General features: G+C 42.0%; 1 protein-coding gene across 2 annotated transcripts in view; it reads right to left on the bottom strand.

The window, feature by feature from the left end:
* Positions 1 to 10927: 10927 nt before the first annotated feature.
* LOC139371202 (receptor-type tyrosine-protein phosphatase gamma-like) overlaps positions 10928 to 16534 on the bottom strand; it is a 301567-nt gene continuing 295960 nt past the window's right edge. For both annotated transcript variants that reach the window (XM_071111387.1, XM_071111388.1), the window contains 4 exons: positions 14858 to 15004; positions 14284 to 14426; positions 11949 to 12084; positions 10928 to 11843 (listed from right to left, as the gene is read on the bottom strand). In XM_071111387.1, coding sequence (XP_070967488.1) covers positions 11697 to 11843; positions 11949 to 12084; positions 14284 to 14426; positions 14858 to 15004 — 573 coding nt within the window. In that variant the 3' untranslated portion in view covers positions 10928 to 11696. The remainder of the gene's footprint in view (positions 11844 to 11948; positions 12085 to 14283; positions 14427 to 14857; positions 15005 to 16534) is intronic.

The following is a 16534-nucleotide window of genomic DNA, read 5'->3' as shown; positions in this document are numbered from 1 at the left end:
TCTAAATCATAGTGGTTCCATTCCCGGTTAACGTCACATGGTTCTGACTGAGCTAACGTTAGACAACAAGCACTAGCGTTTGCTACCCTTGACGACACGTTACTAATGGTCAAATTTCCCTAAAATTGTTTAACTAGACAATAGCTCACATTTTTTCGTGTTTCTTGTTCAGTTCAACTTCTTCAAATGGAGGAGATGTCATTCTGCTAACTTAATAACTAGAAAGAGATAGACACTTCTGACCTTCTTCTTCGATGAGGTATAACGGTGGTTGGCATCCAATATGTTGCATTACCGCCACCTACTAGACTGGAGTACAACTACCTAATCTAACACTACACTCACAAAAAATTATACAAATAAAATTAAAATCACATCACCCTACTCCACTATTTAAATCTATTTAGTCATACCTCATGCCAACAACCTGAAAGGATGGGACATCACCACTTAACACACCATGTAACTCTTCTGATGTCAAGTCTCGCACGCCCAACTACTTCTCTGCAGCTGCCACCACAACCTCCATTTTCTGCAACTTGCTATCAATGCTAAAAATCCAATCTTTCTGAAACATATATCACTTGTTGGCCTCTCTCTTTGTACTGGTACAGATATACTACTCACACCACTCCTCTCAGTAACACTCCCCCTTGACCCATCTTCCTCTACTTTCTTCACTGCTTCAGCATATGACAACTTCTGCACTACTCTAACCCTGGAAACCTCAACCTGCCTCTCTCACACGGGACATTTCTGACTCCAAGCTCCATGGACACCCCCACAGTTAACACATACCACTCCTTCTCCCAATGCTATACATTCCTTTGTCTCATGCCCTTCTGCACACTTCTCACACTAGGAACCTCCCTCCTACACACTGCTGCCACATTCCCATAAGCTTGACACCTTTAACAATGTAGCGTATTCGGTACAAAAGCTCGAACAGGATAACTTATATATCTTAACATCACTTTGTCGGGCAGAGACTCAAAACTCAAAAGAACAGACAATGACTCTTCTGTTTCACCACTCTCGCCACCCTGTCTGCGTCGCACCAAACGACGAGCATCACGAACACTAGGAATCTTCAGTTGGTCAACTTTTACATTTACTGCTACCCAAGTAATCGCTCCTTTTCTTGAGAGCGAAACAATTCACATTTCTTGACCTCATTTGTTTAATGCCGAGCGCCTTCTCCCTCTGACCAGCAGAAACAAACAATTATCACAAGACCACTTCTGGTTACCCTCACCGATTCCACAGCACCCAACTCTGTTTTCACCCACCCTGAAATCACAAATGGATCAGGGTCCACTTTTTCAAAAAAACTTCACTCCTAATGTCAAAGACTCATCTTTATCCTGACCCTCGGTGCAAGCCTCAGGCTCAGAGAACTTCACCACACCTACCACCTCCAATACTTTGCCCTCATTCGCTTCCATTTCTACTTCGGTCTTCAGCTCACTCTGCTTACACTTTCTACCATTCTTCTTTAACAAACCATCTCCCTTTTTCCCCACCATTTTTAACTGTCTCAAGCTCACCATCTTCCTCCTCCTCTCTTTTAGACCTCCTATGCCTCTCTTTTTCCCTCCATTACTCTTCTGTATTCCAAGTGTACGTCTCCTTATGATAATACTGCACTTCTCCTGACACATCTAGTTGTTGCTTTCTCAAGGGATGCCATTTAACCGTCTGTCACAATCTCCGTACAATCAGCACAAACCCCTCGGGATGTAGCGCTCAACAGTGCATCCCACTTATAATGCAGCTGCTTCGTCTTGATGTTAGTCTTTATCAGAAGCTACTACGACACTTCTCAATTTCAAACAAGTGCGCCAAAACCCAACAATGTACCCAGTTCTGACTTTCTTCTCACCATTTCCGCAAGAACATGTATCCATAGGAATGGACCGGAAACCGAGGAAATGACAATGTTGAGTGCGCTGGAGAACCCCAAGGCCTATGCTCCACTGCTATTTGTGGATTTTAGATCAGCAGCCACACATCCTCCTCAGTTAGCTCAGACAGATGTCAGTCTTACCCTATACCATCAGGTTGTATCACTCATTTCTGACCAACAGGACAGCAGGTCAGAGTGAATGAGATCCTGTCTGAGCCCAAGGTCATTAAGGTGTCCCCCAAGGCTGAGTTCACCCATCCTATTCACACTGTATACAAATGAATGTACAAGTAGAAACCCTGATAACTATATTGTCCAGTTTTCTGATTATTTTGCCATTCTGGGCCTAATGTCTAGAAACGGATACTTCTTTCTATAGGTCAGAGATAAAGGTTTCTACAGTGGTGTGATGACCACCACCTCATCCTAAATGTCAAGCAAACTGAGGGAAAAAAAATTCACCCCAAATCTGTTGGTGACCACTCACCTGTGGTGGTCCTTAATGTGGACGTTCCTCAGGCCCACTCATGCAAATGCTCTAGAGTCCAACAACGACTATTTATTTGCATAGGTTCAGGGTTTTTGGAGTCAAACAGAAGGTCATGCTCCTATTTGACCAGGCTGTCATAGGGAGCATTCTACTCTAAGGCATTTCAGCCTGGTTTGGCAACTTGTCAGTTACCTTAAAAATCACAAATCCATCACCTGATCCAGACAGCCATGAAGGTGATGGGTTTGAGGTTTAGTAGCACCTGTCACCGCAGACTGTCTTTGAACAAACAGTTATGAGACAGGCCAAGAAAATAATGTCAGACCTCCCATGTACTCCACCCAGTTTTGGCTTCTCCAATCAGACAGACGCAGTTCCTCAATGTAAGTTGAACAAATATAAGCACTCATTCATCCCCCTGTCAGTCAAATTCCTAAACAGCAGTATGTAGGGCGAGACCATGTGCAATGTGATATATATATATATATATACAGTTGAAGTCGTTTACATATACTTAGGTTGGAGTCATGGAAACTCATTTTTCAACCACTCCACAAATTTCTTGTTAACAAACTATAGTTTTAGCAAGTCGGTTAGGACATCTACTTTGTGCATGACACAAGTAATATTTTCAACAATTGTTTACAGACAGATTATTTCACTTATAACTCACTGTATCACAATTCCAGTGGGTCAGAATTTTACATACACTAAGTTAACTGTTAAAATTATGTCATGGCTTTAGAAGCTTCTGATAGGCTAAATTACATCATTTGAGTCAATTGTAGGTGTACCTGTGGATGTATTTCAAGGCCTACCTTCAAACTCAGTGCCTCTCTGCTTGACATCATGAAGGTACCACGTTCATCTGTACAAACCATAGTACGCAAGTATAAACACCATGGGTTCACACAGCCATCATACCGCTGAGGAAGGAGACGCGTTCTGTCTCCTAGAGATGAACATACTTTGTTGCGAAAAGTGCAAATCAATCCCAGAACAAAAGCAAAGGACCTTGTGAAGATGCTGGAGGAAACAGGTACAGTAGTATCTATATCTACAGTAAAACGAGTCCTATATTGACATAACGGCAGGGAAGCCTAGTGGTTAGAGTGTTGGACTAGTAACCGGAAGGTTGCAAGTTCAAATCCCAGAGCTGACAAGGTACAAATCTGTCATTTTGCCCCTGAACAGGCAGTTAACCCATTGTTCCTAGGCCATCATTGAAAATAAGAATTTGTTCTTAACTGACTTGCCAAGTTAAATAAAGGTCAAATAAAATAACCTGAAATGCCGCTCAGCAAGGAAGAAGCCACTGCTCCAAAACCTCAATAAAAAGCCAGACTACGGTTTGCAACTGCGCCTGGAGACAAAGATTGCACTTTTTGGAGAAATGTCCTCTGGTCTGATGAAACAAAAATAGAACTGTTTGGCCATAATGACCATCGTTATGTTTGGAGGAAAAAGGGGGATGCTTGCAAGCTGAAGAACACCATCCCAACTGTGAAGGACGGGGGTGGCAGCATCATGTTGTGGGGGTGCTTTGCTGCAGGAGGGACTGGTGCACTTCACAAAATAGATGGTCTCATGAGGAAGGAAAATTATGTGGATATATTGAAGCAACATCTCAAGACATCAGTCAGGAAGTTAAAGCTTGGTCGCAAATGGGTCTTCCAAATGGACAATGACCTCAAGCAGACTTCCATAGCTGTGGCAAAATGGCTTAAGGACAACAAAGTCAAGGTATTGGAGTGGCCATCACAAAGCCCTGATCTCGATCCTATAGAAAATTAGCGGGCAGAACTGAAAAAGCTTGTGCGAGCAAGGAGGCCAATATAACTGACTCAGTTACACCATCTCAGTCAGGAGGAATGGGCCAAAATTCACCCAACTTATTGTGGGAAGCTTGTGGAAGGCTACCCAAAACGTTTGACCCAAGTTAAACAATTTAAAGGCAATGCTACCAAATACTAATTGAGTGTATGTAAACTTCTGACCCACTGGGAATGTGATGAAAGAAATAAAATATGAAATAAATCATTGTCTCTACTATTATTCTGACATTTCTCATTCTTCAAATAAAGTGGTGATCCTAACTGACCTAAAACAGGGAATTTTTACTAGGATTAAATGTCAGGAATTGTGAAAAACTGAGTTTAAATGTGTATGGCTAAGGTGTTTGTAAACTTCCCACTTCGACTGTATATATATACACACACACACACACACACACACACACACACACACACACACACACACACACACACACACACACACACACACACACACACACACACACACACACACACACACACACACACACACACACACACACACACACACACACACAGTACCAGTGAAAAGTTTGGACACACCTACTCATTCTATTTTTAATTTTTTTTTGCTATTTTCTACATTGTAGAATAATAGTGAAGACAGCAAACTATGAAATAACACACATGGAATCATGTGGTAACCAAAAAAGTGTTAAACAAATCAAAATATATTTTATATTTGAGATTCTTCAAAGTAGCCACCCTTTGGCTTGATGACAACTTTGCACACTCTCAGTATTCTTTCAACCAGCTTCATGATGTTGTCACCTGGAATGCATTTCAATTAACAGATGTGCCTTTGTAACAGTGTTGCTTCCGTCTCTCTCCTCACCAAAATCTGGGCTCAAACCAGGGACCATCTGCACACATCGACAACAGTCACCCTCGAAGCATCGTTACCCATCGCTCCACAAGAGCTATGGTCCCTGCAGAGCAAGGGAAACAACTACTTAACTACTTCAAGGTCTCAGAGCAAGTGACATCAGCGATTGAAACGCTATTAGCACGCACCCCGCTATCTAGCTAGCCATTTCAGACAGGATAGTTAATGTGTGGAATTTCTTTCCTTCTTAATGTGTTTAAGCCAATCAGTTGTGTTGTGACAAGGTATTGGTGGTATACAGAAGATAGCCCTATTTGGTAAAAGGACAAGTCCGCGTTAATCTAGGATCAAATTATGTCAAACTGGTTAAGTCATGATAACACTGACATAGTAACATCATGACACCACTCCAAGTCAAGACCTACAGTACCTCATGTATTCTCCAAATGCCATTATTTTTGGGATATACTTTGTTCGATGAACATCTCATATTAAAATGACCTCTTTCATAATTCATCATTTCATTCTCTTTCATGATTGTCCTACATGATACGTTTGGATGCTGTTCACATGGAAAACCATCAGACAAGGCTAAACATTTGTGTCATTTTGAGAGTCCATCTATCATTACTTGTGCTGCATCTAAAATATGTGGTTCAGGATTGTTTAGCTTGAGCTGAATAGGCAGTATATGTATTATTTATTTATTATGTTTATTTGGCAGGGACAATGTACAACAAAAAATAAGTCTGGAACTGAAGGGTGGGACTAAAAAGAAGATAACTCATGTAAAATATACTGTGTCCGTAAAATTTATATAGGTTCAGACCTTTTGTGAAAAATATATGGCAAATAGAAATCAAAACTGGATGGTCTTCAGCGACAGATGAGAGGGGTTGAGGGTAGCTGAAGGACGGGACTAAAAACAAACAAAGGATAACCATAGAAAATGAGAAGTGATGCGTTGCACCAGATTCAGCTGACAGCTCATTTACATCTGCAGTCCCCAGGCAGGTGAACACATAAACATGAACAAAAATATGTACAAACAGATATTCAAAACCATAGATCAGGACATACAGACACATTTGACCACAGTTTCATCAGGTTTGCCAGGATTAATAGGCTATGTATCAGAATAATAGGCCTATCATTCAGGACAGATTGTGTTTCCATAGGTAATTCAATATCTACTTTATTGTCCCTGAGGGGAAATTTGTCTTGGACACACATAGCTGATGCATACAGTAACAATATAAACATGAATGTATATTCAATCACAAACATTGCCTGTGTCCTTATCATGCATAGCCCACCAAATCACAGATGATTTAATCAGACATACACACTGTACATACAGTACATATACACTACCGTTCAAAAGTTGGAGGTCACAAAGAAATGTCCTTGTTTTTGAAAGAAAAGCTATTTTTTTGTCCATTAAAAGAACATACAATTTATCAGAAATACAGTGTAGACATTGTTAATGCTGTAAATGACTATTGTAGCTGGAAACGGCTGATTTTTTAAAATCGAATATCTACATAAGCGTACAGAGGCCCATTATCAGCAAACATCCCTCCTGTGTTCCAATAACACGATGTGTTAGCTAATCCAAGTTTATCATTTTATAAGGCTGATTGATCATTAGAAAACCCTTTCGCAATTATGTTAGCACAGTTGAAAACTGTTGTCCTGATTAAAGAAGCAATAAAACTGGCCTCCTATAGACTAGTTGAGTGTCTGGAGCATCAGCATTTGTGGGTTCAATTACAGGCTCAAAATGGCCAGAAACAAAGAACTTTCTGCTGAAACTCGTCAGTCTATTCTTGTTCTGAGAAATGAAGGCTATCCCATGCGAGAAATTGCCAAGAAACTGAAGATCTCGTACAACGCTGTATACTACTCCCTTCACAAAACAGTGCAAACTGGCTCTAACTAGAATATAAAGAGGAGTGGGAGGCCCAAGAGCACAACTGAGCAAGAGGACAAGTACATTTGAGTGTCTAGTTTGAGAAACAGACGCCTCACAAGTCCTCAACTGGCAGCTTCATTAAATAGTACACGCAAAACACCAGTCTCGATGTCAACAGTGAAGAGGCGACTCGGGGATGCTGGAATGTTCCCTCTAAACATAAAGGATATTATAAAGAACAAAAGAACAGTGAGAACAGTTTCCTTCTAACGGTCTTTAGACAGCCAGACGTCTAGAGCTCCATGAGGGCTCAGATATCATCTATGCGTGACATCTTCCTCTTGCTGGATAGGCCGAAAGCCTTCTCCAACAGATCCTGCTTCTGCCTTTGAATCCCCACCATGTTCTCCCCCACAGAGTCCTTCACTATGAACTGATGACAACGTCTCTCTTCTGGCCGAGGCAGTGACAGCGGTTCACACACTGGTCCTCTGTTGCTGGGTTCAAGACTGGGTCCATGAGGAAGATGCGCGAGGTGGCTGTGAGGTTTAGTCCCACCCCTCTGGCTTAGAGTGACAGAAGCACGATTAATGGGCTGTCATGTGTATCTCTCTGGAACTCCTTGATGAACTGAGCCTGCCTCTTCTGGCTCTGTGCCGTCCAGACGCACAAACCTGAAAAACATCCTCCCTGAGTGGGACCCTGCAGTAGAGAGAGGATGCGTGTTGACCTGAGAGACAACTGGACTCTTGTTGCTGTTGACCTCACTGCACAGTCAGAGCAGGTTAGACAGATCCTCCACCTTGGAGCTGCTCCTCTAGTTCTCTGAGATGTTGCCCTCCTCCTCCTGTTCTTCCTGAGGAAACCCCACCAGCTCACTGGCCTTGAGGTAGACTAGTGGTTAGAACGTTGGGCCAGTAAGCGAAAGGTTGCTGAATGGAATCCCTGAGCTGACAAGATAAAAATCTGTAATTCTGCCCATGAGCAAAGCAGTTAATGCTGCAAGGAGGCAGGAGGCCTGCAGATGTGGCCAGGGCAATAAATTGAAATGACCGTACTGTGATACGCCTAAGACAGGGAGACAGGACGAACAGCTGATCATCCTCGCAGTGGCAGACCACGTGGAACAACACCTGCACAGGATCGGTACATCCGACCATCACCCCTGGTGAGACAAAACCGTGACTTGTCAGTGACTCGTCTCCTTGCAGCATTAACTGCTTTGCTCATGGGCAGAATGACAGATTTTTACCTTTGCGTTTATTGTTGAAGGAATGAGCGTTACATCGAGGCCTGTACTCTGGAGCGGGATCGATTTGGAGGTGGATGGTCCGTCATGGTCTGGGGCGGTGTGTCACAGCATCATCGGACTGAGCTTGTTGTCATTGCAGGCAATCTCAACACTGTGCGTTACAGGGAAGACATCCTCCTTCCTCATGTGGTACCCTTCCTGCAGTCTCATCCTGACATGACGCTCCAGCATGACAAAGCTGGTGAGCCATACTGCTCGTTCTGTACGTGATTTCCTGCAAGACAGGAATGTCAGTGTTCTGCCATGGCCAGCGAAGAGCCCGGATCTCATGTCTGGAACCTGTTGGATCGGGAGGGCGAGGGCTAGGGCCATTCCCCCCAGAAATGTCCGGGAACTTGCAGGTGCTTTGGTGGAAGAGTGGGGTAACATCTCACAGCAAGAACTGACAAATCTGGTGCAGTCCATGAGGAGGAGATGCACTGCAGTACTGAATGCAGCTGGTGGCCACACCAGACACTGACTGTTACTTTTGACCCCCCCCCCCCCCCCCTTTGTTCAGGGACACATTATTCCATTTCTGTTAGTCACACGTCTGTGGAACTTGTTCAATTTATGTCTCAGTTGTTGAATCTTATGTACATACAAATATTTACACATATTAAGTTGACAGTGAGAGGGCGTTTCTTTTTTTGCTGAGTTTACTTGGCTGTTCTGGGCTTCACTACTTTACCACTAGATGGCAACCTCATATCTAATTATGTGATATGAATACAAGGATAGTGGAATGATAACGCTTTATTCACAATATGATACAAACTAGTAAATTCAATACACAAAGGCATGAAACATGGACCACACAAGGTTTTCAACAAAGTACATCAAAACCCATATTTTATTTTAAGTATAGCAATACAATTGACATATTAAATAACACTATAATAGAATGCTCTGTTATAGCTTTCAACGAAACAAAACATTTTTTTCCTTATTTTTTTCTTATTTCAGGTTACAAAAGAAGAAGCAACGCCCAGCTGTTCAAAATGGTCAATGGGACGAAATTATTCAGTGACTTACTAGAGCTACTCTATTACACTCTGACAACAGAATTGTAACTCAGAAAAAAATGACAAAAACAAAGTAATAACAATAATGATATCACAATCACGGACGTAAAGTTAATGGGAGGCGTGGAATTGTATTGGAATGTGATGACAACCACTAGCTCAGTGCACAGAGACTTGGTTTCCACGTTTCACCACAAAAGCAAAGCAACGAAGGAGTTGAAACGAGAGAAAGAAAAATAGCTTTATATGAAAATATAAATTCTATGATTATATACCATAGATACAAAGTTTCCAGAGAACGGTTGGTTATAGAAGCAACAAAATATGTACATTGTTTTCATGACACACTAGTGTTTGTGTTTTGCAACACATAAACACACCTGACAGTGGACACTAGGCTCAGTCAGGAAATTAAGAGTTAACCTGATGGAACAAGACAAAACCGAAAAAAGCGAGTGTTTAATGATGCAAAATGCCTTCACTGACAAAGGGACAAAAGTCAGCTGTCTACTCCAAATGTTGGAGAGTTATGACTTCATTCAAAAGCCCTCCTTGGAAGGAGATGAAACACGACGGGTAAAATAATAAAATAATTGATGCATCTTTCCACTTCATTTTGTAATTCTATGAGTTGAGTGAGAAATTAAATATAATACAATTGCAATGAACTCCTTCTGTAGCAAAGGGAATTCCTAAACTAACACAAGTGATGAGGAGTTAATGCAGAAATTCCAGCCTGGAAACAAAAAGATGCCAAAAGAAGCAGAAGAAAAAGTCAACAGAATGATCCTCACTCAGCAGCCTACATATCACTGAAAAAGGAAATCAGACACAAATGCAATTAACTTGCTCTCCCTCTCTCTAATATTTATATTAATGGAAATGAGTATAAGTCTTTGGTAAAAGTTACAAATCATAGGTATCCTCAATGCTTTGTTGTGATAATCAAATATAAATATTCTAATAGCATGTTCATTGTGCTGTATAATGAATTCACATTTGATTTCAAATCTAAATCACAGGTGGTCTCTCTTTCCTTCAGATAACTAAGGGAGATATTTATCAAAGTGATTCTAACAGGAAATATAGAGGTGGCAGTATGACAACAACTAAATCAGGGTCAATGAGTTAACGTGAATCACTCTAGGACTCAAAAACCACAGTAAATCTTTCCTTGCTTAGGCCTCCATACGACAGTCATAGCATACAATCATACCACACACAAGCAGAGTCGAGCAACAGTGAGGATTAGAAACGATGTACACAAGGCTGTGTGACGTGGGAGCATAAGTCCTTTACCCCAATAATAAATTCAATAGGGTTATGACACAGAAAATAGCAATTGGCTGTATCAATAGTATCCATTTTCTCAAAGAAGTTTCCGCTCACACAAGGGCATTATCATTTCTTCATTTGACTCTTCTGTGACTGTGTGTAGACTATTAGCAGCAAGAAGCAAAAACCAACTGAGCCAGAAGGGGGTGTAAGTGTGCAGAAAATCAACACTGGCATTGAATAAGAGTGGTAAACTGTTGGATCAAGTGGGAGTCAGTTCGGCTGAGGCATGTCATGACATCTACAAAATCACAAGCTATAATGATCAGTATATATATATATATATATATATATATATATATATATATATATATATATATATATAAGCATAATATGAATCATACTAACAATAATGCAAGTTCACAGTAGCTGTTATAATACCACCTTCAATATTCAAATATGGATTTGAATTGCTAATTAGATGCACAATGAAGATAAAGGTCATATAAACAAAAGTTAATCAAACAACAAATAGAACTGGTGACCCTATTGCCTGTAGGTGTGACAGAAACCAGACTGTTGAGTCTTGCAGCAAATGAGTGATATTTGAGCCACAAGGGTGAGGAGAGGAGAGGTGGTCTACTGTAATGAACCTCAGGTTGGACAGCTTATTCATGGAACATGGAGCTATGACACTCTCACTCCTCTTCCTTATATGAGCTAGTAGAGAGCAAACGGAGCAATGTTTTTTTTCCTACTTCTCAAAAGCAGTTGAGTGAGGGCTTTGCCATGGAATGTTGAAATCAGAGTTTAAGTGTAGTAGAGTCCATCAGCTTAGTATAGGCAGTAACTGACATTATAGTGCAAACAAGAAGGACAGAAGTATGTTTTGTTGTTGTGAACTCAAAAACGTAGGTGCAAACGCTCAGTAGGATAACATTAAGACATAAAATGGCAAAAAATAAATATCAAAAACTTTTTATCAGTGTAAAAAAGTAATCAGGTTTTTCATTTAACCAAGAGTCTGGCAAAAAAGGCCTCAAAAAGTCTTGTCTTATAGTCCTTGACATTTTACAAAGTAAGTGGCTCTCTGTCTGCGAGGGCCTTGGGCCCCTCAGGCCTGGTGGGTGGGCCCTTCAGACGAGGGACTCCATGCTCTCTGCCTGGTCTGACTCATCAGACATGGCCATGGTGCAGTTTCTGTCCATGGACGTGAGGCCAGAGCCATTCTCCTTGGTGCTGATCAGACTGAGCATAGCTTTATAAAGGTACTGGTACTGATCCTGTGGAGGGAGAGGAACATGCTCTTAGAGAGGGGGAAACTACAAATGTTCAATTATGTAGTTTTTACATTTAATCCCATAATCATGCTCTACTGGTCTACTTACTATGTCTGTGAAAACTCCAGGCCTCATGAGGTTGATCATTTTGGCCACCTGATAGACGCCCACGGCACTCTCACTCTCCAGCTGCTGGGACAGGGTGGTAAGGGCACACAGCATGCCCGCTGACACTGCCCCGAACCTGGGAGACAGGATAGGGACAAACAGGGTTACTTTATAGGCCCTAAAACAAGACAGGGACTGAGGGACACACAGGGTCACAAATGAGCATAGAGCCCAGGGCGCCCAGAGGGTCAAATTAATTCCATGTGAGATCACAGGAGCGGTTCAGCCCAGAGGGTCAAATTAATTCCATGTGAGACCACAGGAGCGGTTCAGCCCAGAGGGTCAAATTAATTCCATGTGAGATCACAGGAGCCGTTCAGCCCAGAGGGTCAAATGAATTCCATGTGAGATCACAGGAGCGGTTCAGCCCAGAGGGTCAAATTAATTCCATGTGAGATCACAGGAGCCGTTCTGCCCAGAGGGTCAAATTAATTCCATGTGAGATCACAGGAGCGGTTCAGCCCAGAGGGTCAAATTAATTCCATGTGAGACCATAGGAGCGGTTCAGCCCAGAGGGTCAAATTAATTCCATGTGAGACTACAGGAGCGGTTCAGCCCAGAGGGTCAAATTCATTCCATGTGAGACTACAGGAGCGGTTCAGCCCAGAGGGTCAAATTAATTCCATGTGAGACCATAGGAGCGGTTCAGCCCAGAGGGTCAAATGAATTCCATGTGAGACCACAGGAGCGGTTCAGCCCAGAGGGTCAAATGAATTCCATGTGAGACCACAGGAGCGGTTCAGCCCAGAGGGTCAAATGAATTCCATGTGAGACCACAGGAGCGGTTCAGCCCAGAGGGTCAAATTAATTCCATGTGAGACCATAGGAGCGGTTCAGCCCAGAGGGTCAAATGAATTCCATGTGAGACTACAGGAGCGGTTCAGCCCAGAGGGTCAAATTCATTCCATGTGAGACTACAGTAGCGGTTCAGCCCAGAGGGTCAAATTAATTCCATGTGAGACCATAGGAGCGGTTCAGCCCAGAGGGTCAAATGAATTCCATGTGAGACCACAGGAGCGGTTCAGCCCAGAGGGTCAAATGAATTCCATGTGAGACCACAGGAGCGGTTCAGCCCCTTAGGAAATCAGGGACGCTCACAGGAAAAGGTTGCTGCTTCTATTAACATCCATGTCAAATGTGATGGAGATACACAAGCTAACTACCATGTCTCACCAGCTAATGAATATGCAGACAATTACGACAGCCGTCTTTCCAAAACCTCTTAGGGGGGGATTCCATAGTACAGATACAGAACTGAAATGCTCAATTAGTCCCTTTTTTCTCTGGGATGAGACAAGCAATCTTCATTTTCCTAATGAATAAACATGACTGAGGCTGCATGTCTCGTCGTTGGGAGTGTTGTTCGCTGCCGCTAATGTCTGTCAGCATTAATAGACATTCATTATTTCTAATTGGATGGAGTATCAGGGTACATGGGGGTGGAACTGGTTGCGGATTAAAGGCTGTGCGTGATGACGAATTGCACATAAAACATTTTTGCGGTTAAATTCCCATGTAACGAATAAAAAATACAAGTTAAATGGGTTTCCATCGCATTTTCAACTGTACTGATGGTTTTGTCACTAAAATGTTGCGTTAAAGGCTATAGTGAGAGTGCCCACTCTGGTCTTGACACCTGCGCTCTAGACAACAGCTGGCAGATACACTGTGTGTGTAGCCTACATGATGAGATTATTATGAACAAAAGAGCAAGATTATTTTAAATTTGTCAAAAGGCAGCCAAGCATCAATCATCATGTCTTCAGAATAAGACCCTTGATATTTATTGGAAAGGAGCATCAAGATCACCATGCACTTTCACCACCCGTGAAGTTTTTCTGTAGCCTAATAAACTGCATGGTTTCTCGAGTCGTAGTGTGAGGGCCACACAAAATATAATCACGTGACTAAGTTTACTTTGATTTGATGGTTGTTATATCGATATTTGAGCATAAAGGCATTTCCACTGCAATTTCTCGCATAATTCATTTTACAGACACAAAAAGATCTCACCTTGCCTAGCGTATTTTGTTTTGTCAACATTTGGAAAGTTTACCAGCTAATGAACTGTTTCCATCAGGCCTTTCGTGAAATATTTAATCCGACATGCACTGCCCACATGTACTTTCGCATAGAAAGGTTGCATGGAAACCTGGTTAGAGTGAATAATTACATGTTCTGTTGAAACAGAACACAGTTTAAAGTATTTACTTAGAGCTTAAAAGAAGAGATAATGATTCTCTCTGTCATCAGGAGCATGATGTGACACACTCACTCATCGTGCACTATGGTAGGTCCGTCTCTGATCATGGCCTCCTCCTTGATGACATTGATGAGCTCAAAGGTGCTGCTCATGGGAGCATCAGGGTTGGGCCATTTAGGGCACTGGAAGTGACGCACCTCCAACACATAGTCATCCTGGGGTAGAGGGAAAAGAAAGACAGAAGAAGAGGTAGTTTAAGGTAGGTGTACATACAAAGATGCCCACCCACACACAAAGACTGACTCACACACTCATGCAGGTAAAGACAGTCATACACACAGACACAGGCCCATTAAAACAATGCTTTTGACACCTTGTAGAGTCATTGCCCTGACATATTGAGGCTGTGCATCTCAATATTAAGGTGTTCCAAATGTTTGGTATACTCAGTGTATAATACAGATATATGCCATTAAACAGACACTTTAATCCAAAGCGATTTACAGTCATGCGTGCATACATTTTACGCATAGGTAGTGCTGGGAATAGAACCTACTATCCTGGTGTTGCAAACGCCATGCTCTACCAACTAAGCTACAATGGACTTCCTACACCCACACACACAGGCACACACATCGCATCGTACCTGTGTGGCCTCCAGGATAAAGTCGTGGATGATGATCTGCTCTTCGTTAGAAAGGCATAGTCTGTCTTTGCTGATGAGCGTGACAGTGAAGGCCTCACAGTTCATGGCCTCCTCTCGGCTTGGCCAGTACACAAACTCATCCTCCGCCTAAAGACACAGCCAAACCAAAACAAGGATGAAAATAATAGGGAAAAGGGAGAAGGGGAAAGGGTGAGAAATAAGGGAGGGAAAATGAGAAATACAAGGAAGGGGAGTGTGAGACATTGCAGTTTAGTATAAGAACTGACAGTTCATATTGAGCAAAGGACTTGCGAGCTGGCAACCGGAGGATTGCTGGTATCACATCCTAGAGGACATTGCATGCTATTGTTCCACTGGAACAGGAACTTAACCCCCCCACAGCAACAGGTTCCTAGGTGCCCAGTGTGGCAGCCCCCTGCATTGCTTCAAAACCTGTATATGTACCATGCCTTCAGAAAGTATTCACACTCCTTGACTATTTCCACATTTTATTGTGTAACAGCCTGAATTTAAAATGGATTACATTGAGATTTTTGTCACTGGCCGATACACAATACAAAACATCAAAGTGGAATTATGTTTTTCAAAATTTGTACAAATGTATTAAAATATGAAAAACTGAAATGTCTTGAGTCAATAAGTATTCAACCCCTTTGTTATGGCAAGCCTAAAAAAGTTCAGGAGTAAAAGTTTGCTTAACAAGTCACATAATAAGTTGCATGGATTCACACTGTGTGCAATAATAGTGTTTCATATGATTTTTAAATGACTACCTCATCTCTGTACCCCACACACATACAATTATCTGTGCGGTCCCTCAGTCAAGCAGTGAATTTCAAACACAGATTCAACCACAAAGACCATGGAGGTTTTCCAATGCCTCGCAAAGAAGGGCACCTATTGGTGGATGGGTAAAAAAAAACACAGCATGGAATATCCCTTTGAGCATGGTGAAGTTATTAATTACACCTTGGATGATGTATAATCACACACAGTAACAGGTGTCCTTCCTAACTCGGTTGCTTGAGAGTAAGAAAACTGCTTAGGGATTTCACCATGAGGCCAATGGTGACTTCAAAATAGTTAGAGTTTAATGGCTGTGATAGGAGAACACTGAGGATGTATCAACAACATTGTAGTTACTCCACAATACTAACCTAATTGACAGAGTGAAAAGAAGAAAGCCCGTACAGAATAAAAATATTCTAAAACATGCATCCTGTTTGCAACAAGGCGCTAAAGTAATACTGCAAAAAATGTGGCAAAGCAATTCACTTTTTATCCTGAATACAAACAAAGTGTTATGTTTTGGGCAAATCCAATACAACACATTACTGAGTACCACTGTCCATATTTCAAGCATATAGGTAGCTGCATCATGTTATGGGTATCGTTGTAATCATTAAGGACTGGGAGTTTTTCAGGATAAAAAATAATGGTGCGAGGCACAGGCAAAATCCTACAGCTAAACCTGGTTCAGTCTGCTTTCCACCAGACACCGTGAGACAAATTCACCTTTCAGCAGGACAATAACATAAAACACAAGGCCAAATCCACACTGGAGTTGCTTACCAAGAAGACAGTGAATGTTCCTGTGTGGCCCGAAATTGTACTTAAATCTACATGAAAAGCTATGGCAAGACCTGAAAATGGTTG

Source organism: Oncorhynchus clarkii, chromosome 17 (genome assembly GCF_045791955.1).
Source record: "Oncorhynchus clarkii lewisi isolate Uvic-CL-2024 chromosome 17, UVic_Ocla_1.0, whole genome shotgun sequence".
Lineage (NCBI taxonomy): Eukaryota > Metazoa > Chordata > Actinopteri > Salmoniformes > Salmonidae > Oncorhynchus > Oncorhynchus clarkii.
Note: the sequence above shows the minus strand (reverse complement) of the source record. Positions and strands in the feature narration are given on the sequence as shown.